At 37.9% G+C, this 19800-nt stretch overlaps 1 protein-coding gene across 9 annotated transcripts in view; it reads left to right on the forward strand.

Annotated features, from left to right (window-relative positions):
* The window catches only part of camk2d1 (calcium/calmodulin-dependent protein kinase (CaM kinase) II delta 1), a 93768-nt gene that overhangs the window by 34399 nt on the left and 39569 nt on the right, over window positions 1-19800 (forward strand). For all 9 annotated transcript variants that reach the window (XM_067523813.1, XM_067523816.1, XM_067523818.1 and 6 more), the window contains exons 3-5: window positions 4462-4521; window positions 7880-7934; window positions 14677-14742. In XM_067523813.1, the coding sequence (XP_067379914.1) occupies window positions 4462-4521; window positions 7880-7934; window positions 14677-14742 (181 nt within the window). The remainder of the gene's footprint in view (window positions 1-4461; window positions 4522-7879; window positions 7935-14676; window positions 14743-19800) is intronic.

Genomic DNA, 19800 nt, shown 5'->3' on the forward strand with positions numbered 1-19800 from the left:
GGGCTTCTAGTCATGAATAATATAACACAAGTTGCTACTGAGTAATTACAGTTGGTGTTTGAGTTATGTAACAATGTGGTGCTATATGAAAAATGCATACCTTTTTGTAAATTAAATCTGGTGTACTGGAAGAACTGGTATACTGCCCAGCAAAGCTATTTCTACTGTTTACCTGTCCTCAAGCAGTAGTACAAAAAAAAAGATGGACTGATGGATACATGGACTTACTTTAATTCTGAGAGAAGAAAGGTCAGGTCGTTTATTTTTTTGCACTGGAACCTGTCAAAGCTGCAAAAAGCTATGATGAGGCCTTAATGGGATATCATACAATGGCTCTGTCCATCTGTTCTATGTAGATGAAAGTTCCAAACGTTTCGTCCTTTTCCTCTTTTTCCTTCTCCTCCTCCTCCTCCTCCTCCAACACCATTCCATCCTTGTCTCCAAGCCGTCTTACATCTGCTGTTCCTTTCATATACTTAATTTTGTCCATCCTGGTCATTCGCAATTAAAATCGCAGCATGTTCAACTCTGCCACCTCCAGCTCTGCCGCTTGTCTCCAGTGTATCTGCACCATGATAATTATGATTATTATTAATTAGTGAAAATATAATTTTGCCATGGTTCAACAGTAATTATAGGCTATTTAAATTTTTATAAGTGAGGTTAACTTGTATGCCACATCACTTGATGTGACTTCTTTTTTTCTGTTTTTGTATCACACTTACTCTGTTGGTCTCTTGGCACCAAACTCTATTATTCACCCTTTACTTATAACAGCAATAACAGCAAGTGAAATGACAGATGTTTTGTTATGTCTTTGATCAAACGACGGAGAGAATCGGGTTCAGACATTGTCTGGAGTTGTCATTTCACACCTGCACCAAACATTGAGAGATTGTCTGTCTGAATCAGAGGTGATATAACAAGGGGAGAAATTTGATTTCAGTGAAGGTTGGAACCTGATCAGAGCATGTTGGCATGATAGTAAAATTGTTTCGTGTCACAGTCTATGTGGTAAAGAATGTTTTTGTGAACAAACCTGTAGGATTTTGAATGAGAAACTAAATGTGTTGCTTTAAAAGCTGCATTGAAAATAGCTGCTGTCCTCGTTTTCCATGACCTGATGACTATGTTCAGGAGCTCATCTGGGTTTTCTAAATGGGCCAGCTCCAGGGTGAACCAAATCAAGGACGTAGATTCATGATTGAGAAACATCACAGGCTTGAGAGGAGCGTAATATGCATTTACTTTTTGTGCTATGGTAAACTCAGGTGGTTTGTGGTTGGATACTATGGTCTAGCCTAGAAGATGTCCTGTTTCTGCCTGAAAATTCAAGACTGAAGTACATATACTGAAAATGTAACTTTAAACTGAACAAAACCGTGTTATTTGCTATTAATAAGCACCATTAGTTTCACTGGTTTGAACAATCCCCTTTCAAAAAAGAGATTTCAAAAGCCCTATGATCAAGAGTTGTTGATTTGCACATAACTGGAAAGGGATATGGAGTAATCTCAAAGACTTTAGATATTCATTATTCCACAATTATATATGTTTGTAAAAGAGAGTTTCACACTGTAGCTACCCTCCATAGAAGAATATGCCCAGCCAAGACCTCTGTCAAGGCACAATGTGGTATACTAAGCCATGGTATCCATGGCAGGACAACACAGAGGAAGCCATCCCTCTTCAAAAAACCAAGATTGTAGCATATGGGAAGTTTGTCAAAGACAACCATGATACTCCTCAACAATACTGTGCAAATGTAGACAAGTGGAACAAAGAGCACACACAGCACAGTGCATGGTGTAATAAAAGAGAACTGCATACAAACATTGAAACATCATCCCAGTTGCTTTGCTCCTTCTAGACCCAGAACAATGCCATTGTGGAGAAGAATGTGAATTTATCCAGGTATCCTACAGCATAATATCAGGGTAGCTGGGAGATGGCTGGACAATTACCTTAAAAGTTGAAGTAAATTTATTACAGAATGGCTTCAGAAACACAATTTGTCATTTGCAGCGGCTAACCCAGAACCCAACGCCGAAGCTGTGGACTGACTGCGAGAGCTTTTCACACCAGATATTCTAAGAATATAGCTGAGTTGTATAAGGGGAATGGTCAAAAATTCCTCCTGAACATTGTGCAGGTCTAATCCACAGCCAGATGACGTGCTTGTTTGAGTGTATTACTGTATTACCATTATTTTTTCCAACATAATGTGAGTGTTTTTTATTAGCTTAGAAATGGTTTGATATAATTGACTTGGGTAAAGATTGGATCATATTTGATGACCAATTTATGCAGAAAACTAGGGGATTGCAAACTGTTCTATTACTTTTTTCTGTGACTATAAGTCTAAGCCCATAGCTTTGTTAAAAACAAGCAAATCCACTTAGAACCCTTGAATGAAACTCAGTAGGTTGTCTTTATGATCTTGAAGTAATCTACAGTAATGCTGTTCATGTGAATTAGTTTGACTGCTTGAATCATGTGCTAAGTGTGATGTGCATTTTACCCTTTGTGTAGTGCATTTGTTTATAATTTGAGGAACATCTTAGTTCAGTCTCTGGACTGACATAAATTACAGCTTTGTTTGTTCATGCTGCTTGAATACAATGCTGCAGAGGCTGAATTAAACGTATTTTATTTTTTATTTTGTAGAAAGAAACCTTTATTTCTCATCAGTGAATTTAGAAAATTAACAAATCAAAATGACCCTTAATACTCATGCTGGGATCATACTAAAGAGTATCGAGCCTTCTCTTGACTTTTAACCCATACGGCTTGTTTTAGAAGAAAAATAAGACCTTAGAGCATGGCAAGACCAGTTGCCTGTGGTTTAGATCAGTAAGCACAACTCATTCTGTAAATCCTTGTTATATCACACATTGCAGTGTGCCATGCAGCAGAGGGTGATGTGAAGAGAGATAGAAGTCAAACCGCGTTAAACCAGTGACCATGGTGATTACATGCCAATTAGGATTAGAAGACTAAGAGACTTAGAAATAAAGGTGTGACTGGAATTGGTCAGAGGCAGTGTACGCCGTAGACGGGTCACTGATCTACTGTATCTTAGGTCTACAAAGAGGGACATACACAGACAATCATTCACACTCTCACTTACACCTGTGCACAGTTTAGAGTTATCAATTAACCTACATCAAACACTCCATGAAACAGTTGAATAGTTTAAGTATTTAAACCTGGACAGAATCAAACTGACAGACCAATATTGCTGAGTCTATGGGTATATAGATAAAATGCCACAGATTATGATATTGACCGTATACAAAATGTTATTGTTTCATTAATGCTATAAGAGAGAAACTTGTGGTATAAAAGCTTGGTTATTAATGACCTTAAGCTGCTTTACTATATACAGTAATATGAATTTTATCAATTCCCATTTTATATGCACAATTAGAAGTAAATACTGTGCACACATGATCCCAACATTACACCATGACTAAATGTATATTTTAACATGTTTTTGCTGTGTTGAATACACATGGTCCACAGTGGTGAATCATACATACTTCAACAAGAGCTGATTAAAGATTCAACGTCTGTTGGGTGACTTGGTCTCAATTTATTCAACATCCACAAAGCCTTTTCATTTGAATAGCAAATCAGACTTGGAGATGGAGATCTAATCAACCCATCTTCTGAAGTTTTCTAAATAATTAAGAGTTTCAATCAACCTTCTCACTGACGAAAACTTTTGTTGATTAACATGCCAAGGAGAGCAAGCACACATAGGAAAAGGTTATAGTTCCAGTTGTGCAGTTGCGTTACACAACCACTGAAGCATGAAATTTCTGTGTACCATTAGACTGTACCTTGAAATTTCAGATTACAGCTCTTAAACAAGTATTTTAATTGTTTGCTAACGATCATTGCCTGCCTTCTCCATGAATCCGTTGAAATTGTATAAAATAGAAAAATTTAGTGGTGATCCATCCACATTGATAAATGACATTTAACAGCTATTTATATACATTTCTATCATCTCATTCTCTGTTTTGTGGTTTAATAGGACTTGAGTTGTATTATCCAAACAAGATATTTTTAGTAGTACTGCATTTTTGTAATATTTTTGGTAAAACCATGGGATGGCCCAATAACATGTTGGTATTATGAATCGCTGCAGCAGAATAATGTCAGGGGAGTGTGTAGAGGGCTCAAAACCATCACTGGCAACAAGGTGCCTAGCTCCCAGGCTGAGGCTGACCAGATGTAGGTGAATGACCTGAATCTTTTCTTCAATAGGTTTGATCAGCTGCCCACCCCTGTATTCACCCACGGTCCTAAGCTACAAGTCCCCGTCTCTGTCCCCCCCTCTCTGTGCACACACTTATTTGTTTTCTGCAGGATGGAGAGAATGGCAGAGGTTATGTGGAAACTCAGTAGAGAGGTTTGAAGAGACACGTGACAGGTATTTTCTTGTCTTCACAGATCACCAGAAGCTGGAGCGAGAGGCCAGAATCTGCCGTCTGCTAAAGCATCCCAACATTGGTAACTAGTCCCGCCATTCCCATCATACACCAATCAGTCACAACATTACCACTGGTGGTCTTAATGTCATGGATGACGAGGGGATCAGAATGGACACTGTGTGCAGTCTGCAGCCACACAGCCCCACACAACAAAATGTGATGCAGTGTGTGCAGGGGTGGTATGAGTACACTTTTATACTCCGCTGTGCTCTTTGTAAACAAAACACTTCCTGTGCATGAGAAAACATGCACCTAGTTCATACAAAGTTTCATGTGAGACTACCTGCTGCTTATGCTACGCCTATGCCATGTGTACAAAAGGCATTTGGTTTGAGATACAAAGTCCTATCCCAAAATATTTGAACTGAAGGGCCGATTTGTTTCTACTTATTGCGTTTGGTTAGAAGATGAACAAGAGACAGGCAACATTTCAGGTTTTATTCTAAAGTAAAGTTATGGAACAGCAGTGTTTTGAAACTAATGTTAAAATGTGTATTTGGTTTACGCTGCAGGCTAAGTGTATACTGTGGGCATTTTTTATCGAATAAAAATGCCAAAGCTGCATTTTTATAACTACAGTAAACGTATAATTAAACACCTAGAAGTACAGTATCCAACTTAAAAAAATATATATATATTTTAAAACCTCTCATTGTAAAGAGGTCCTGTCAGCACCTCCCTTGAAGTCATAATTCACTGAACAGTACTGGAAGCAGAGCAGAGAAATTGACTTCTTTTTGAGCAAGGTTCACTCTTCTAACCAATTGGGACATTTGAATGATTTCTGACGATTGTTTTTTTTTTTTTTTTTTTTTTTTTTGATTTCATAATCGGAACTGCCTGAAAGGCTGTGCAAGTCCACTAATCTTTATTGATGATGTACTGTACCTCATGATACACAGTTAAATCAGAGGTGTACACGAAGTGAAAAACAACATCTTCTTCTTTTTATTTAAAAAAATCTGATCTTGTGAGTCATGTAGTGAAATGATCCCATACTCTAGCATATGCAGTCTGTCTACAAATAGAGCACAGCTGCATACACGGCTTCATTCTCTCTTTCCCAACACGTACACTCAAATGAAACCTCACCCCCTTTGCTTCAGGGAGACACAAATGCCAAACAACTGTAATTATCACCTCAGTAACAACAGTAAAAACTGGCATTTATTTGTTGTTTGGTCCCTTTTCTTTATTTTTAGTGAGTAGGTGGCAGCAACAAACGAAAGGATGATAGGGGGGTTATTTGGATTCCTGGTCCATTGTCCTAGTGTCAGAAATCAACTAACCGAAATATCACGGGGGTCGAGAGTTTTTCCACAAAGGTTTGGGTTCCCAAATTTATTACAGAACTAAATTCAGACTTAATTTAATGCAAATATGTAATTTAGTACACAGCTGTCACAGGAGCTCTGAAATAAAACCTAAGGTCCCGAGGATTATTTGAGAGCCAGGCTGACATAGTGACAGGATAAAAGATGCCAGGGAATAATGTAAAGCTAGTGTTGGCTCTTTTAATTTCACAAAATTCTGTAGAGAAATTGTTAAGTGAATTTGATAAATTTGCTGCTAGGTTCCTGTCCCACTGTTACTCCCTCTTATAGTTTATAAATTCTTCAAGTGGATAGTAAACTTAAACTGTACTTTAGTTTCCACTGTATTCACAATCATCCTTCATCCTGCTCCACCTTTCGGTCCGTTTCAACCTAAAACAAAAAGACCAATTATAGCCTTGTAAGAGTTCATGGCAGAGCCAATGTATTGGATTGCATTAAATTGTACAGGTTTACTTAATTTTGTGGCTGATTGGTGTATCAACATGCAGAAATCCAAAGCTTGACAGGGCTCCCACGAATAGTTAGGGATACCCCTGGTGTAGAACTTCTCTCTAAATGCATTAAAAACAACTGAGTGAATACCTAGTGATTCCACTACTGAATCCATAAGTAAAAATTCTCACTGCTCACATGCTCACACAATGCAAAATGGAATATATTTTTATCAATCATATCATGCTTAGCCATGTTTGTTAACTTGTTAACTTATCTTAAGCATTTTTTTTTACATAAACACAGTTGTATACTCATTCACAGTAAGGTCAAAATGTGGATTGTAGTACCTCAGTCGTATTACAGAGTTTTACTTAGGGAAAACTTAGAGTCTGCATAATGATGATTTTAAATGATAAGTAATTACTGATCTGGTCTAGGATGGAGTTTTAGTAGCATTTTGTTAAACATTAAAGCAGTAACAGATGAGGTTATTAAATCTAAATCCTTTCTAATCCCTTTTTGAATTCATTTAAATTCCTCTCTGAATATTTCTAACTAACCATGGGCAAACATAATTACAGCAGACAAATTAATGTTCATAAATTGCAACCAAAACCTGAGATTTAGATGAACAGCAAATGGTTTCACACGCTTATTTTGTATGCATAGTCTTATTTTAATTTTACTTTATTTTTAATGAGAAACGCTATTACAGTATAGGATTTACTTTACTTATGTGTTTAAAATATTTATGATTTACTTAAACTTAACTGATTTTTACTACTAATGCAAAATAAAATTGAATATGACTGTTCTGTTGCAATATTACAGTGGGGGTTTTCTGTAACATTCTAGTTCGGCACAAACACTGGGTGGCACAGATCACTTCACACTACTTAAATTTTAAAACTCTTCATTTTTGTCAGTCAGGTGACATTTGTAATTGTGTGTTGTGCTTTCCTATGGTTTTTGTTACAAAATTTGATTAATCAATGGATTTTGCCTTTGCCTCATTCTACAAAATCAGCAATTAAAAAAAAGTATTTATTACAACTCATTCTAAAGATATTTTATAAAACCAAAAGAAATGTAAAACAAAAATTTAAATAGTATTAGACATTAAAAGTAGTGAACGAAATTGGAGCACTGACTTTTATGTTCGTTTGTACATGCAAGTGGTGAAAGATGGGTCATTCTATTGCTAGATTTCTTAGGCTTTAATCTTAGTAAATTTACTAGTTCACTACCTTGGAACTGGATATCAACTGGATCTACATCACTGCTAAATTGGAGACAGTATATTTTAATTACAAAAATGTAACTATAAAACACAGCTGGAAATCTGCAAATCTGCAAAAAAACGGCAACAAATAATTCCAGCAGAAGCAAAATCTGCGAGTGACGTCTAAATCTCCTAACCACACTTCGCACTGAGAGATGACACTGGTGTTTAGTGCTCCATTTGTGCTTAAATCAAGTGTTGATAATTCAGTTACCTTACCTGGCTGTTACCTTGTCAATATGGCAATATGCCTGGTGCAGGGGAATAATATTTTACATAACTGTTTTCTTTTCTTGTCTCCCATTCTTTTCCCTCCCTCACAGTGCGCCTCCATGACAGCATATCAGAGGAAGGATTCCACTATTTGGTCTTTGACTTGTAAGTGCCGAATTTTTATTTTCCATATCACATTTACGCCCTTCACATGGTTGCACAGAAACATGCATTCAGATGGTGCTCTGGAGTATTCTGCAGTAAAGTGACAGTTGCCAATCAAATATCCTGTCAGAGACATCATTAGATATGGCATGTTTGCCTCCTTTTTGCTCCATCTGTGCTCAGTCATCACACACTCTCAATGTTCACACACCACTTAGACATCACATAGCTACTCATGGTGTATGACTGCATCATTCACACACTCTGAGACTAAATATAATTTTGCTTTAATAAATCATGGAGAATGGTATACAAACTGTGAACTTCTATAAATAAGAAATAAAAAATAACACAGGTGGTAGGTAGACTACTTTATTCACTCATATCCATTCACCAGCCATCTGCTGCTTCTGTCCCTGTTCATTGCAAACCATTTCAAGATATCGAGACATATCAATCTGTATAATTTAAAACTGAAATGGGTCATCAAAATAAAATTTTAGCTTATAAATTTCACAAGAAATATTTTTTTGTGAGAGAGAGAGACAGCGAGAGAGTGAGTTTGTTTTGAAATATGGTGTAGATATTTAAAATATATGGACATACATTTTAAGTTGTGGGTGACCTAGCATCCAAGGATAAAACACAAACTTTTACACATTCTAAAACTGTTTGAGTGCACATTCAATTATTTCTATAACAATTCCCAAACGCAGCCAAATGTTATTGTTTGCTACAGTGTAAAGATCTTCATATCGCTTGTACTCGAGCAATAATCTGTACAGAAAAGTAACTTTGCTTTCATGAAAGCACCACTAAGTTGTGAATTTGTGAGCCAGAATTCCTTTGTCTAAGTAGTTTATCTCTAAGTAGAAACAGAAATCTTTTGTGCTTTTTTTGATTAAATTGTTTATACCTCTTTGTGCAAAGCAGTAACATTTTGCCAAGCCATAGGCTGATCATTACAATCTTAGATCACAAACACCCACATCCCCCTTAGCTTTCTACCTAATGCTATTAACTTGCTAGCTTTTTTTTTTCTCCTACAAATGTGCTTTTTTTTTTTCCAAAATGTTGAGTTGAAGGAAACATCCCTTTACCTTCGTTTGGCCAGCAGCATCTATATATAACATCTGCAGTGCATTCAGAAAGTATTCAGATGCCCTTCACATTTTTCAATTTAGTTATGTTGCTGATGCATTCTACAATCTTTGGAATACAGCTTTTTACTCATTAATATACACTCAGTGCCCCATAATGACAAAGTGAAAACACAATTTCAGAAATAAAAAAAGCTATGTAGACCCTTTCCCATGAGTAAAGTGGCCTAGACTCAAATTGTCACTCTGAGCTCCAGAGATCCTCTGTAGAGATGGGAAGTCCAAGCACATGAAAGCCTGCTTGGAGTTTGCAAAATAGCATCTGACAGACTCTCACACTATGAAACACTATTTTGGAACCAAGATTGAACTGTTTTCTTCTTTCATTTCTAAGTACTGGAGGAAACCAGGCACTGCGCATCACAGGCACTACTTTACTATCCCTACAGCAAAGCTTGGTGGTGGCAGCATCGTGCTGTGGGGGTCTGCTGTGGGAAACTGGTCAGGGATGAGGAAAAGTAGATTGAATTAAAGTATAGAAATCTTCTCAATGAAAACCTGTTCCAGAGCGCTTAAGACTTGACCAAAGGTTCATCATCCAACTTTAAAACAATGCCAAGACAACACAGGAGTGGCTCAAGGACAACTCTGTAAAAGTCCTATTGTGGCCCAGACAGAGCCCTGACTATTAAATAACTGTTGAGAGACCTGAAAATGGCTCTCCACAAACGGTCCCTATCAAACCTGACTGAGCTACAGAGGATTTGCGAAGGATGGCAAAAAAATCCCCAAAGCTTGGTGTACAAAGCTTGTTGCACAAAGCTTGTTGCATCACACCCAAAAAGACTCAAGGCTGTAAATGCTGCCAAAGGTCCTTCAACAAACTACTGAGCAAAGGGTCTGAATACTTGTATACATATAGCGTTTCAGTTTTTATTTTTATTTTTAATACATTTTAAATTTATAAAATTCTTTTTTCACTTTGTCATTTTGGGACACTAGTGTAGATTGAGAAGGACAGAAAAAGGACAGACTGCTCTAAGTCAAGACGATAGTGGCTGCATTAGCATTACTTTAATTGAACATGTATTGTGTGTTGTAAAAACCATTTTTATGCATCGAAACTAAATTTCAAAGTTTGAATAATTCTATGAACTTGCAGTTCTATGTTTAACTATTCATTTAGTTTCCAACTTTGAAACCCCAAATCAGTCCCTATGGTCAGACCAGCACCTCAGTGCTTAGTAGTTTGGTGCTAAATCAGTCAACTGTGATGCTAAATAAAGTGAGATAATTATTTAAGTTACAGATACCAGTGCAAGTGTCTTTATATTGGGTCAGCTCAGCTCTCAAATTGTCCAGCAGTCTTCTAATGCAAGGTTTAGAGGCTTTGAGACAGATTCTTTTTTTTGAAAACCACACACTGATCTTACAGTAGGTTATGGGAGAAGTTTTTTACCCCTGGACACAGCAACCGCCTTAGTCTTTGTGTTATGCTGAGGTTGCCAGGCAACCAGTAAAAATGCAAGAAAGTCACTGTAATAGGTCAAGAAACACCCTAATAGATGTGTTAGCAATTCTTTTAGAACTGGATGGATCATTTGAAATTTCTCATGCTCGACACGCTGACATCTAATGGAGTTCAGAAGGTTTGTACTTGTAGGATCCACTGTGGAGGATTTCAAGCTTGTATATCAAGATGAACTTGACTCTTACTTTCCTTACTTTTTATACAGTGTGAAATGTCAAACTGATTTTTCTAACATTACACTGTATATAAATTAAATATGAAACAACCTGTTGGTATGTTGATGTAATCATCAGTTTTCTTTATTTTTTGTTCCCTCACATCTTTTTTTTTTAATGTCAGCTTGTTCCATACGTCAGCTATAGTTATGCATTTTATTGGATTCATAAACCACCTCTTCCACATTTCAGTGTTGTGTTCCTTTACATCTTTGCATTTGCCAGTTTGTTAAAAAAAAATCAATATTCCTTTCTTATTGTAAATCCTGGGATTTCTATCACTTCCATTAACTTCTTGCTGCCAGAGACCGGGCAGCCCTTCCTCTCACATAGCTGAGCCACATTTGGCTTGAGGGAGGAAGCAGTTGAGACCCTCAGTATGGCTTGAAGATGATCGTCAGTAAGTCTGGACCTGTACTTGGAGTTATTGAAGTTCAAGTTAGAGGAAAAACATTTCGCACCTACGTGCTCCCAAAAAGGCACATGGTCCATGTGAACACTCTGGAAGCTCGGGGGGAAGCCGGGGGTCAATTCTCTCAAAAATTGCTCAAGCTTGTCTGCTTTTCCACTCACCTCCCTGAACTTTGCTTTGAGGTCAGAGTTGCACTGCAGGTCAATGAGCTCCATTTGAAGCACAGGGGGGGGCGGGGTCATGTCTTTCATGATGACATGAACATCATAACATTTGTAGATGGTAGAAAGTACAAGGATAGTGAGCGCATAAAAAGGTGACTGCTACCGGGCTGTTTATTATCAGCTGGGACAGTGGGACACCATAATTTATTTATTATATAAAACAATGGGATGCAGCCATGGAGGCGTTATTTACTGGCTTTTATTTTCTATAATAAGCCCATGGATAAAGGTAAAGTGCCATTAATATAAAACTCATGGGCGGCATTAACAATAAACTGTCATATCTTCCTGCGGGCCACAAAATATCGTCTCCTGCTCTAGAGAGTTATTCGTTCAGTTATTCTTTTGTTTACTATTAATCATTTATTATTAATAATTTATTTTTGAAAGTAGCTTCTGAAAAATAAGAATCCAGTTGATATAGGGATCTGCAGATATCCAATATTAAAGGAATCGCTTCACAGAAAATTGATAGTTCTAATTAGATTTTATGATTGAGGGTTTTTTCCACGAAAATCTGTTCCATAATCACAGAGGGCATTATACTAAACATTAACTACTGAGTTGATATCAAACACTGTGTTGACATGCACTTAAGTAACTGGGGTGCGCAGACATATCAACTTTCTCAGGTCGGAACAGAACGGTGTTTGCAGAGCCTTGCAAAAATATTCATACTTCTTGAACTTTTTTAAGTTTAGTCACGTTACAACAACAGCCGTTAATGTATTTTATTGGGATTTTATGTGATAGATTTTATGTGATAGACCACCACAAAATGGTACATAATTGTGAAGTGAAAGAAATAGATAAATGGTTTTCAATTTGTTGTCAATTTATTTATTTATTTTCAAATATCAGAAAAGTGTGGCGTGAATTTGTATACAGCTCCTTTTACTCCAATACCACTAACTAAAATCCAGTGGAACCAATTGCCTTTAGAAGTCACCTAATTAGTAAATAGTCCACCTCTCTCAGTATAAATACAGCTGTTCTGTGAAGCCCTCAGAGGTTTGTAAGAGAATATTAGTGAACAAACAACATCATGAAGTTCAAGAAATGCAGACAGGTCAGGGATAAAGTTGTGTAGAAGTTTAAAGCAGGGTTAGGTTATAAAAAATATTCCAAGCTTTGAACATCTAATGGGGCACTGTACAATCTATCATCTGAAAATGGAAAGACTGTGGCGCAACTGTAAACCTGCCAAGACATGGCCGTCCCCCTAAACTGGACAAGGAGAGCATTAGTCAGAAGAGCAGCCATGGGACCATGGTAACTCTGGAGGAAGTGCACAGCTCCACATCTCAGGTGGGAGAATCCGTCCACAGGACAACTATTAGTCGTGCAGCCCACAAATCTGGCCTTTATGGAAGAGTGGCAAAAAGAAAACCAATACTGAAAGAAAGACATAAGAAGTCCCATTTGCAGTTTGTGACAAGCCATGTAAGGGAAGCAAACGTGTGGAAGAAGGTGCTCAGCTCAGATGAGACCAAAATTGAATTTTTTGGCCTAAATGCAAAACGCTGTGTGTGGCTGAAACCTCACACTGCACATCACCCCAAACACACCTTCCCCATCGTGAAATGTAGTGGTGGCAGCATCATGTTGTGGGGAAGCTTTTCTTCAGCAGGGACAGGGAGGCTGGTCAGAGTTGATGGGAAGATGGATGGAACCAAATACAGGACAATCTTAGAAAATAATCTGTTGGAGTTTGCAGAAGACTTGAGACTGAGGCGGGAGTTGTTCACCTTATTGCAGGACAACCCTAAACATACAGCCACAGCTACAGTGGAATGGTTAAGATCAAAGTATATTCATGTGTTAGAATGGCCCCGTCAAAGTCGAGACCTAAATCCAGTTGAGAATCTTTGGCAAGACTGATGCTCACCATCCAATCTGACTGAGGTTGAGCTCAGAACGGGCAAACATTTCACTCTCTAGATATGTGAAGCTGGTAGCGACATACCCCAAAAGACTTGCAGCTATAATTGCATCAAAAGATGGTTTTACAAAGTATTGACTCTGTGGGGCCGAAAACAAATGGACGCCACACTTTTCAGATATTTATTTGTAAGCGATTTTGAAAACCATTTATCATTTTCCTTTCACTTCACAATTATGTACCAATTTGTGTTGGTCTATCACATAAAATCACTTTACATTTGTGGTTGTAATGTGGGAAATTAAGGGGTATGAATACTTTTGCATGGCACTGTACATGCACTTAAGAATCCTAGTAATGGAAAATCCACATATACATGCAGCACAAGAGTAACCTGATTTCCCCTCCACCTTATTTTAGAAGCCTGGCACACAGATCTTAACCTTGTAGTGATGAAAAACGCTGAAAGGAAAGACACCTGATCCACAGCAGTCAAAATTTTAAAAATCCACAGCAGAAAGTGACTAATTTATACTTCTACGAGACCCTTTGCGTGAACCCAGGCGGACTTTATTTTTAAAATGAGGGGGCATTGCGCCATTAACCCATCTCTACTTTACTTCATTCTATCACTCAGAGGTGTTTAGCGTATGGTCTGTAGCCTTTGGTTACACACATGCTCAGTTGGATAAAGTTACGGGTAAACATGGCAAAGTAATTGGTGTTCTCTGACAGAAGTCTACCTGCGGAAACCAGGTTTCTCTAATCCATTACCCCAATTCCAGAAATCTGCTTTCCAAAAATCAGCTTCCCAGAGAAAACGCTGTAACCTGGTAACTTAAAGGCATGAAAACACACTCATTGTATGTAAACTGATATTTATGTATAAAAGAGTGACCCTTTAATCTTTTTAACATAAACCATTAACCTTTGTACCTAATTAAAAGTAATAAAAGCAAGAGCAATTTCCTTTTCTTAGGTCCAGCCGCTGAAGCACTTCATCAGCGCAGAGTGCTCTGTTATCACAGCATCTCTGCTGTATTACATAGTCCAGTACTGGGAAAAGTGTTCTGGATATGACTCACGGAAAGACATGGAAATTACTTCCAGCTGAACAAACAGAATGACCATATCTGCTAAAATGTATTATTGTAGTGATCTTGCCATTTTGATACAAAAGCACAAAATAATTCTGTCTTTCTTTCTTTCTTGTCATCTGGATGACATTTGTTATTGTGTAACATCATCAAGTCTCTCTTCCAGGCACAGCAATAAACCTCTGTATTTTACAGTTAGTTTCTTTCTCATACACACATCTTGTGTCTGGTTTCCTCTTTCTTACTCTGTTTTGTGTCACTCCATTTTGTTTCTCTTTCAGAGTTACAGGTGGTGAGCTGTTTGAGGACATTGTTGCCAGGGAGTACTACAGCGAAGCTGATGCCAGGTCAGTGTTATGCTCTGTCAGGGTACATAGATTGCATAATATTTTAATTTCCTGAATAAATGTGATGTGGTAAAAAAGGCAGAAATGCTTTAGGATATCATGTAAATATTGAATACTAAGGTATATTACTTAAAAATGTGTACAGTAACATCTCTGTGCAGTATCACTAAAACTGATTGTTTGGTCTTGAGTATAATTAAAAACTAACTTTTCCCAAAGTACCTTAGTTTAACATAACAGTTTACTCCTGAACAAAGCTGTACTAGTGATTTTCAGTTAAAAGGCATAAAGGAAGTTCTAAAGTGAGGAGGGAAAAAATGGGATGAAAAACATCCATACTTACCAGTAACAGGAGGAGCAATAGCAATCATTGAAAAACGATGACACGCTCAGTTCACTATTTGCACAACTTATCAGACCTGAAAATCAGATGTCCTCAAAATAAATGCTATAATTGAATTGGATCAGATGGGGTCAAGCATGCTACCACAATGACCGTATAATCCATGAAACACGGAAGTGAGAGTGTTCTGTTGTGTTGATGCATGAGTGCAAATAGTGTAAGGGAACATTTTAAAGATGTAGTATGAATGAAAACCCAAAATAAAAATTGAAAAGATGACTCTCTCTCTCAAGATGCTTAGCATTGGAGGAATTTTCCAGCATAGTGATTCCACAGAGTCTGCAAAAAATAAAATGTGAATTTAAAGAAGACAAAGTGAAAACTGCATAACCCGACCAAGACTGTCCCCTGACTTGAATTCAATGCCTTTAGGAGTAAAGCAGAAGTTAGAGCAATAACCATGTCCAACTAAGAGCAGCTGAAATTCTTAATTTATGAATTATGGCAGAAGGCTTTTACAAGAATGGTGTCAATTATACTCTAGAGGAATGAAACTGTCCTCAAAAATGAAGTTGTGCTTAAAATACCTTTTTACTTGACTGTGGTTAAACTTTTCAAATAAAAGGGTTTTTTGTACTTATTTTACTTATTTGTACAGCATTTGTGGTCACATATTATAGTGATTCTGACCAAGGTTGTTCTTTGTTTGGTTGGGTTTAGGTTTGGGGTTAATGCATGTAACACATCTGCATAAAAACACTTTTTAATATATAGTTCACGTTTTTTTCATATTGGGCTGCTTTTTATATGCCTTTTATGTCCCACATCCCATCTCTCAACAGTTCTTTCTATGCTCTTCTTTTGTTCTTTGAGTATCGACATACTTTCCAACTTCCTGTTTATAAATCCACTCAAAAAGAACCCTCTCTTTTTTGCAAGTCAGGTTTAGGGAAGAGTAGCTCCATCTCAAATCATGTCGATTTATAAAGGCCAATGTAAGATCGTTATCACTTTTATCAATTATTACATCTGGTTGGGTTCAAATTTAACTTTTACAACTCGACTTTGGTTCAGGTTGTAATTTTTTTGTCTGCTTTACAAAGCAAGAAGTCATTTACACATTTAGAAACATTATTGCATAAGAATCTACATTCTACTTTGATGATTTGTAAAACTTTAAGATGACACCTGTAGGATCTTTTTCAATGAAAAGAACATGCATGTGTATTTTGTATTTTCTTTACTTTCTTTACTTTCCTTACTTGCTAAACCTAAAGGAAGAGTTCAGCATTGTGTATTATTTCCAAGAGTGGCATGTAGACCATTTATGTAACATCCATGTACAGTATGGATGTTGTTATCTTAGCTTAGCATAAAAATTGGCAGCAGGGGGAAACTACTAACTGACCATATAGCTAATGTGTTTAACAAATGTTAACCTATGGGTCAAGTTGCTACTTTTATATTAATAAATCAGGTCTGGTCTTTACAGATGTAGGCATTCGAAGTGTCACACTTTTTCAGTGCAGTATGTTCACGGTACCCTACTGGTGGCATTGTCAGGAATGCCTTGCGTTTTAACCTTTAAACCTAGCTCAAAAAATACAACCAAAAGCAGATTCACCTCCTTGTCCCCAGTCCACAGTACTGAATCCTGCTGTTTATGGATGCATACATAGCTTCTTAGTGAACACTAGTTTTAAATCTGATCTAGAACATATCTGTCCTCAGAACCCTATGTTCATATTGACTTTGTCAGATGATTTTGCAGAGATTAGTCTTTTTCTTTCTAAAGGTATGGGTCATGATGACATCGTATTGGTTTACGATACTTGTTCATTCACTCTGTCTACTAAAAGGTTCCTAAGCAACTAAATTGCAAAGATAAATTCATTTGTAGGGAACATACTTGATGTTTGGATTAAAACCTGTTGCAACTTGTTTTTGGAATGAACAAAGTCATACATTTCAAAATTTACATGTAGACAGCATCAGCATGCATCAGCAGTATGGTGGCAAGCTTGCAGAGTGCAGCACTTCAGATCAGAGTTCAACTTCAACGTTGTTTTACGAAGTGCTGTCATAGTAGTTTTCTCAGTTTCTATAATTATAAATAATTTACAAAATAAATTAGTTATGTAGCTATTTTCCCTATGGCCTAATATTAGTGGCCACTTAAAGTGTCTCTTTCTTCTCCTGAGCCAGTCAGAATGGTGCATTATTACCTTTTGATATTTCTTCATGGGAGGAAGTCATTACTGTATCTAGACCTTGATTTAGATCTCACGATCCCTATCTCTAAAGTACCCTTAGATATGTGGTTGTGCGTGTTATTCCTGAGATACAGTCCAGTCTCGAACTGCGCAAGTCTTCAGAGTTAAAAAATGCTGCAGTTGGCTTTACTAGTCCACCCACCTACAATACCCCTGCTGTTATCAGGCTGTTCTTTACAACCTCTATTCCAAATAAGTTGGACGGTGTGAAAAACATAATGCAATAATTTGCTAATCTCATCAACCCATATTTTATTCACAATACAACATAAACCACATATCAGATGTTGAAAACAGACATTTTAGCATTTCATGGAAAATAGCTCATTTTGAATTTGATGGCAGCAACACATCTCAAAGAAGTTGGAAGAGGGTGATGTTTACCGCTGTGTAGCATCCCCTCTTCTTTTAGCAACTGTCTGTAAACATCTGGGAAGTGAGGAGACCAGTTGCTGGGGTTTTAGGAGAGGAACGTTGTCCCATTCTTGTCTGATGCAGGATTCTAGCTGCTCAACAGTCCTGGTGCTTCGTCAAAGAGTTTTCATTTTATGATGAACCAAATGTTTTTAATTGGTGAAAGGTCTCAACTGCAGGCAGAGGAGTTCAGCACCCAGACTCTTCTCCTGCAAATCCATGCTGTTGTGACAGATACAGTATGCGGTTTAGCATCGTCTTCCCGAAACATGTAAGGAAAATGTTCTGCACTCATATAGCGCATTTCTACCTGTTGGCACTCAAAGCGCTTTACACTGCTTCTTATTCACCCATTCACAATCACAATCACACACACTCGTACACCAATGGGGGAGCTGCTATGCAGCACAGAACAATTTTCTATTTTGCCTCAGACCATTTTAAATGAGCTTTAGCCAAGAAAACATGGAAGCGTTTCTGGATCATGTTCACATATGGCTGCTTCTTTACACGATAAAGCTTTAACCTACATTTGTGGATTGCACGGGGAACTATGTTCACAGACAGTGATTTCTGCAGTTATGTCCAGTACAGAAACGTGCCTGTTTTTATTGCAGTGCTGCCTGAAGGCCTGAAGATCACATGCATTCAGTTTTGACCTTCGGCCTTATCCCTTGTGTTCAGAGATTCCTCCCAATTCTCTGAATCTTTTGATAATATTATATATTGGAAATAATCGGATCTTCAAAGTCCAGTCTTTTCTTGCCCCTCTTCCAACTTTTTTGAGTTGAGAATCGTGAAATGGTAAAATTTCAGTTTCAACATCTAAAATGTTATATTGTGAATAAAATATGGGTTGATGGAATTGCAAATAATTTGTTTCTGTTTTTATTCATTTTAAACATCGTCCCACCCTTTTTGGAATTGGGGTTGTATATCATTTATTGAATGCACAATGCAGCTGTGTATGTGCTCAATTATTTTTGTATAGAAACTGGGCAACTGTGTCGAATCGTTAGCTAAGCTATTAAGGTGCAAAAGGCTGCAAGATTTAATGACTTGAAAACCTGAATGGTCCTGTCTCAGATGTATTTAATAATAATAGGCCAGTTAATTAAGTAGGCATGTGTGCCCCATGTGCTCTGCATCTGTGTTTAAGTCTTTTGAGTTTGTTTCTGTTCTATCTCACATATCTACTGTCATGGCGATTTCCCGAAAACAAATTTCCCTACAAAGGGCGCTGGGCAGGGTAGGTACCCATGAAGATGAGGTGTAAATCGCAGTATTGACTTAATTTAAATTCCCCCCAGGAAAAAAAAAAATCACTTTGGCAGTTATGCTTGTTTTCCTAGAGTAGAGGGGCTGAAAGAAGTCATGTCTTGGATGAGAGGGGTCTGCGATCCTGGCTGACCATCTCTGGATCTTGGGGAAGTACCCCGCTTGAAGAGATGATAGGCTGCAGCCAATCACCTTCTCAACAGAGTGGATGACGCGCTGCAGCTTGGCCTTGTCCCTGCCCATGGCGGCAGCACATCAGACTGTGATGGAGGATGTGAGAATGGATTTGATGTGTAGAAGTTTGTCTGCATTTTCACAGGGGTTGTCATCAAACTTCAGGAGTTTGACAGACTGGTGTCCAGCTGTTGGTATATAGGGAGAATTAACAGAGGACAAAGGTCACAGCCTTGGGGGAATCCAGTGCTAATGCTCCAGGAGTCAGAGACATGTTTACCAAGCCCCACGAGCTGAGGTGTGTGTGTGTGTGTGTGTGTGTGTGTGTGTGTGTGTGTGTGTGTGTGTGTGTGTGTGTGTGTGTGTGTGTGTGTGTGTGTGTGTGTGTGTGTGTGTGTGTGTGTGTGTGTGTGTGTGTGTGTGTGTGTGTGTGTGTGTGTGTGTGTGTGTGTGTGTGTGTGTGTGTGTGTGTGTGTGTGTGTGTGTGTGTGTGTGTGTGTGTGTGTGTGTGTGTGTGTGTGATCCAGGTGTGACAGTGGAGGGGGGTTGCTGTTGATCAGTTGCTGGTGGGGTGTA

The sequence above is a fragment of the Channa argus genome, chromosome 12 (genome assembly GCF_033026475.1).
Source record: "Channa argus isolate prfri chromosome 12, Channa argus male v1.0, whole genome shotgun sequence".
Taxonomy (NCBI): Eukaryota; Metazoa; Chordata; class Actinopteri; order Anabantiformes; family Channidae; genus Channa; species Channa argus.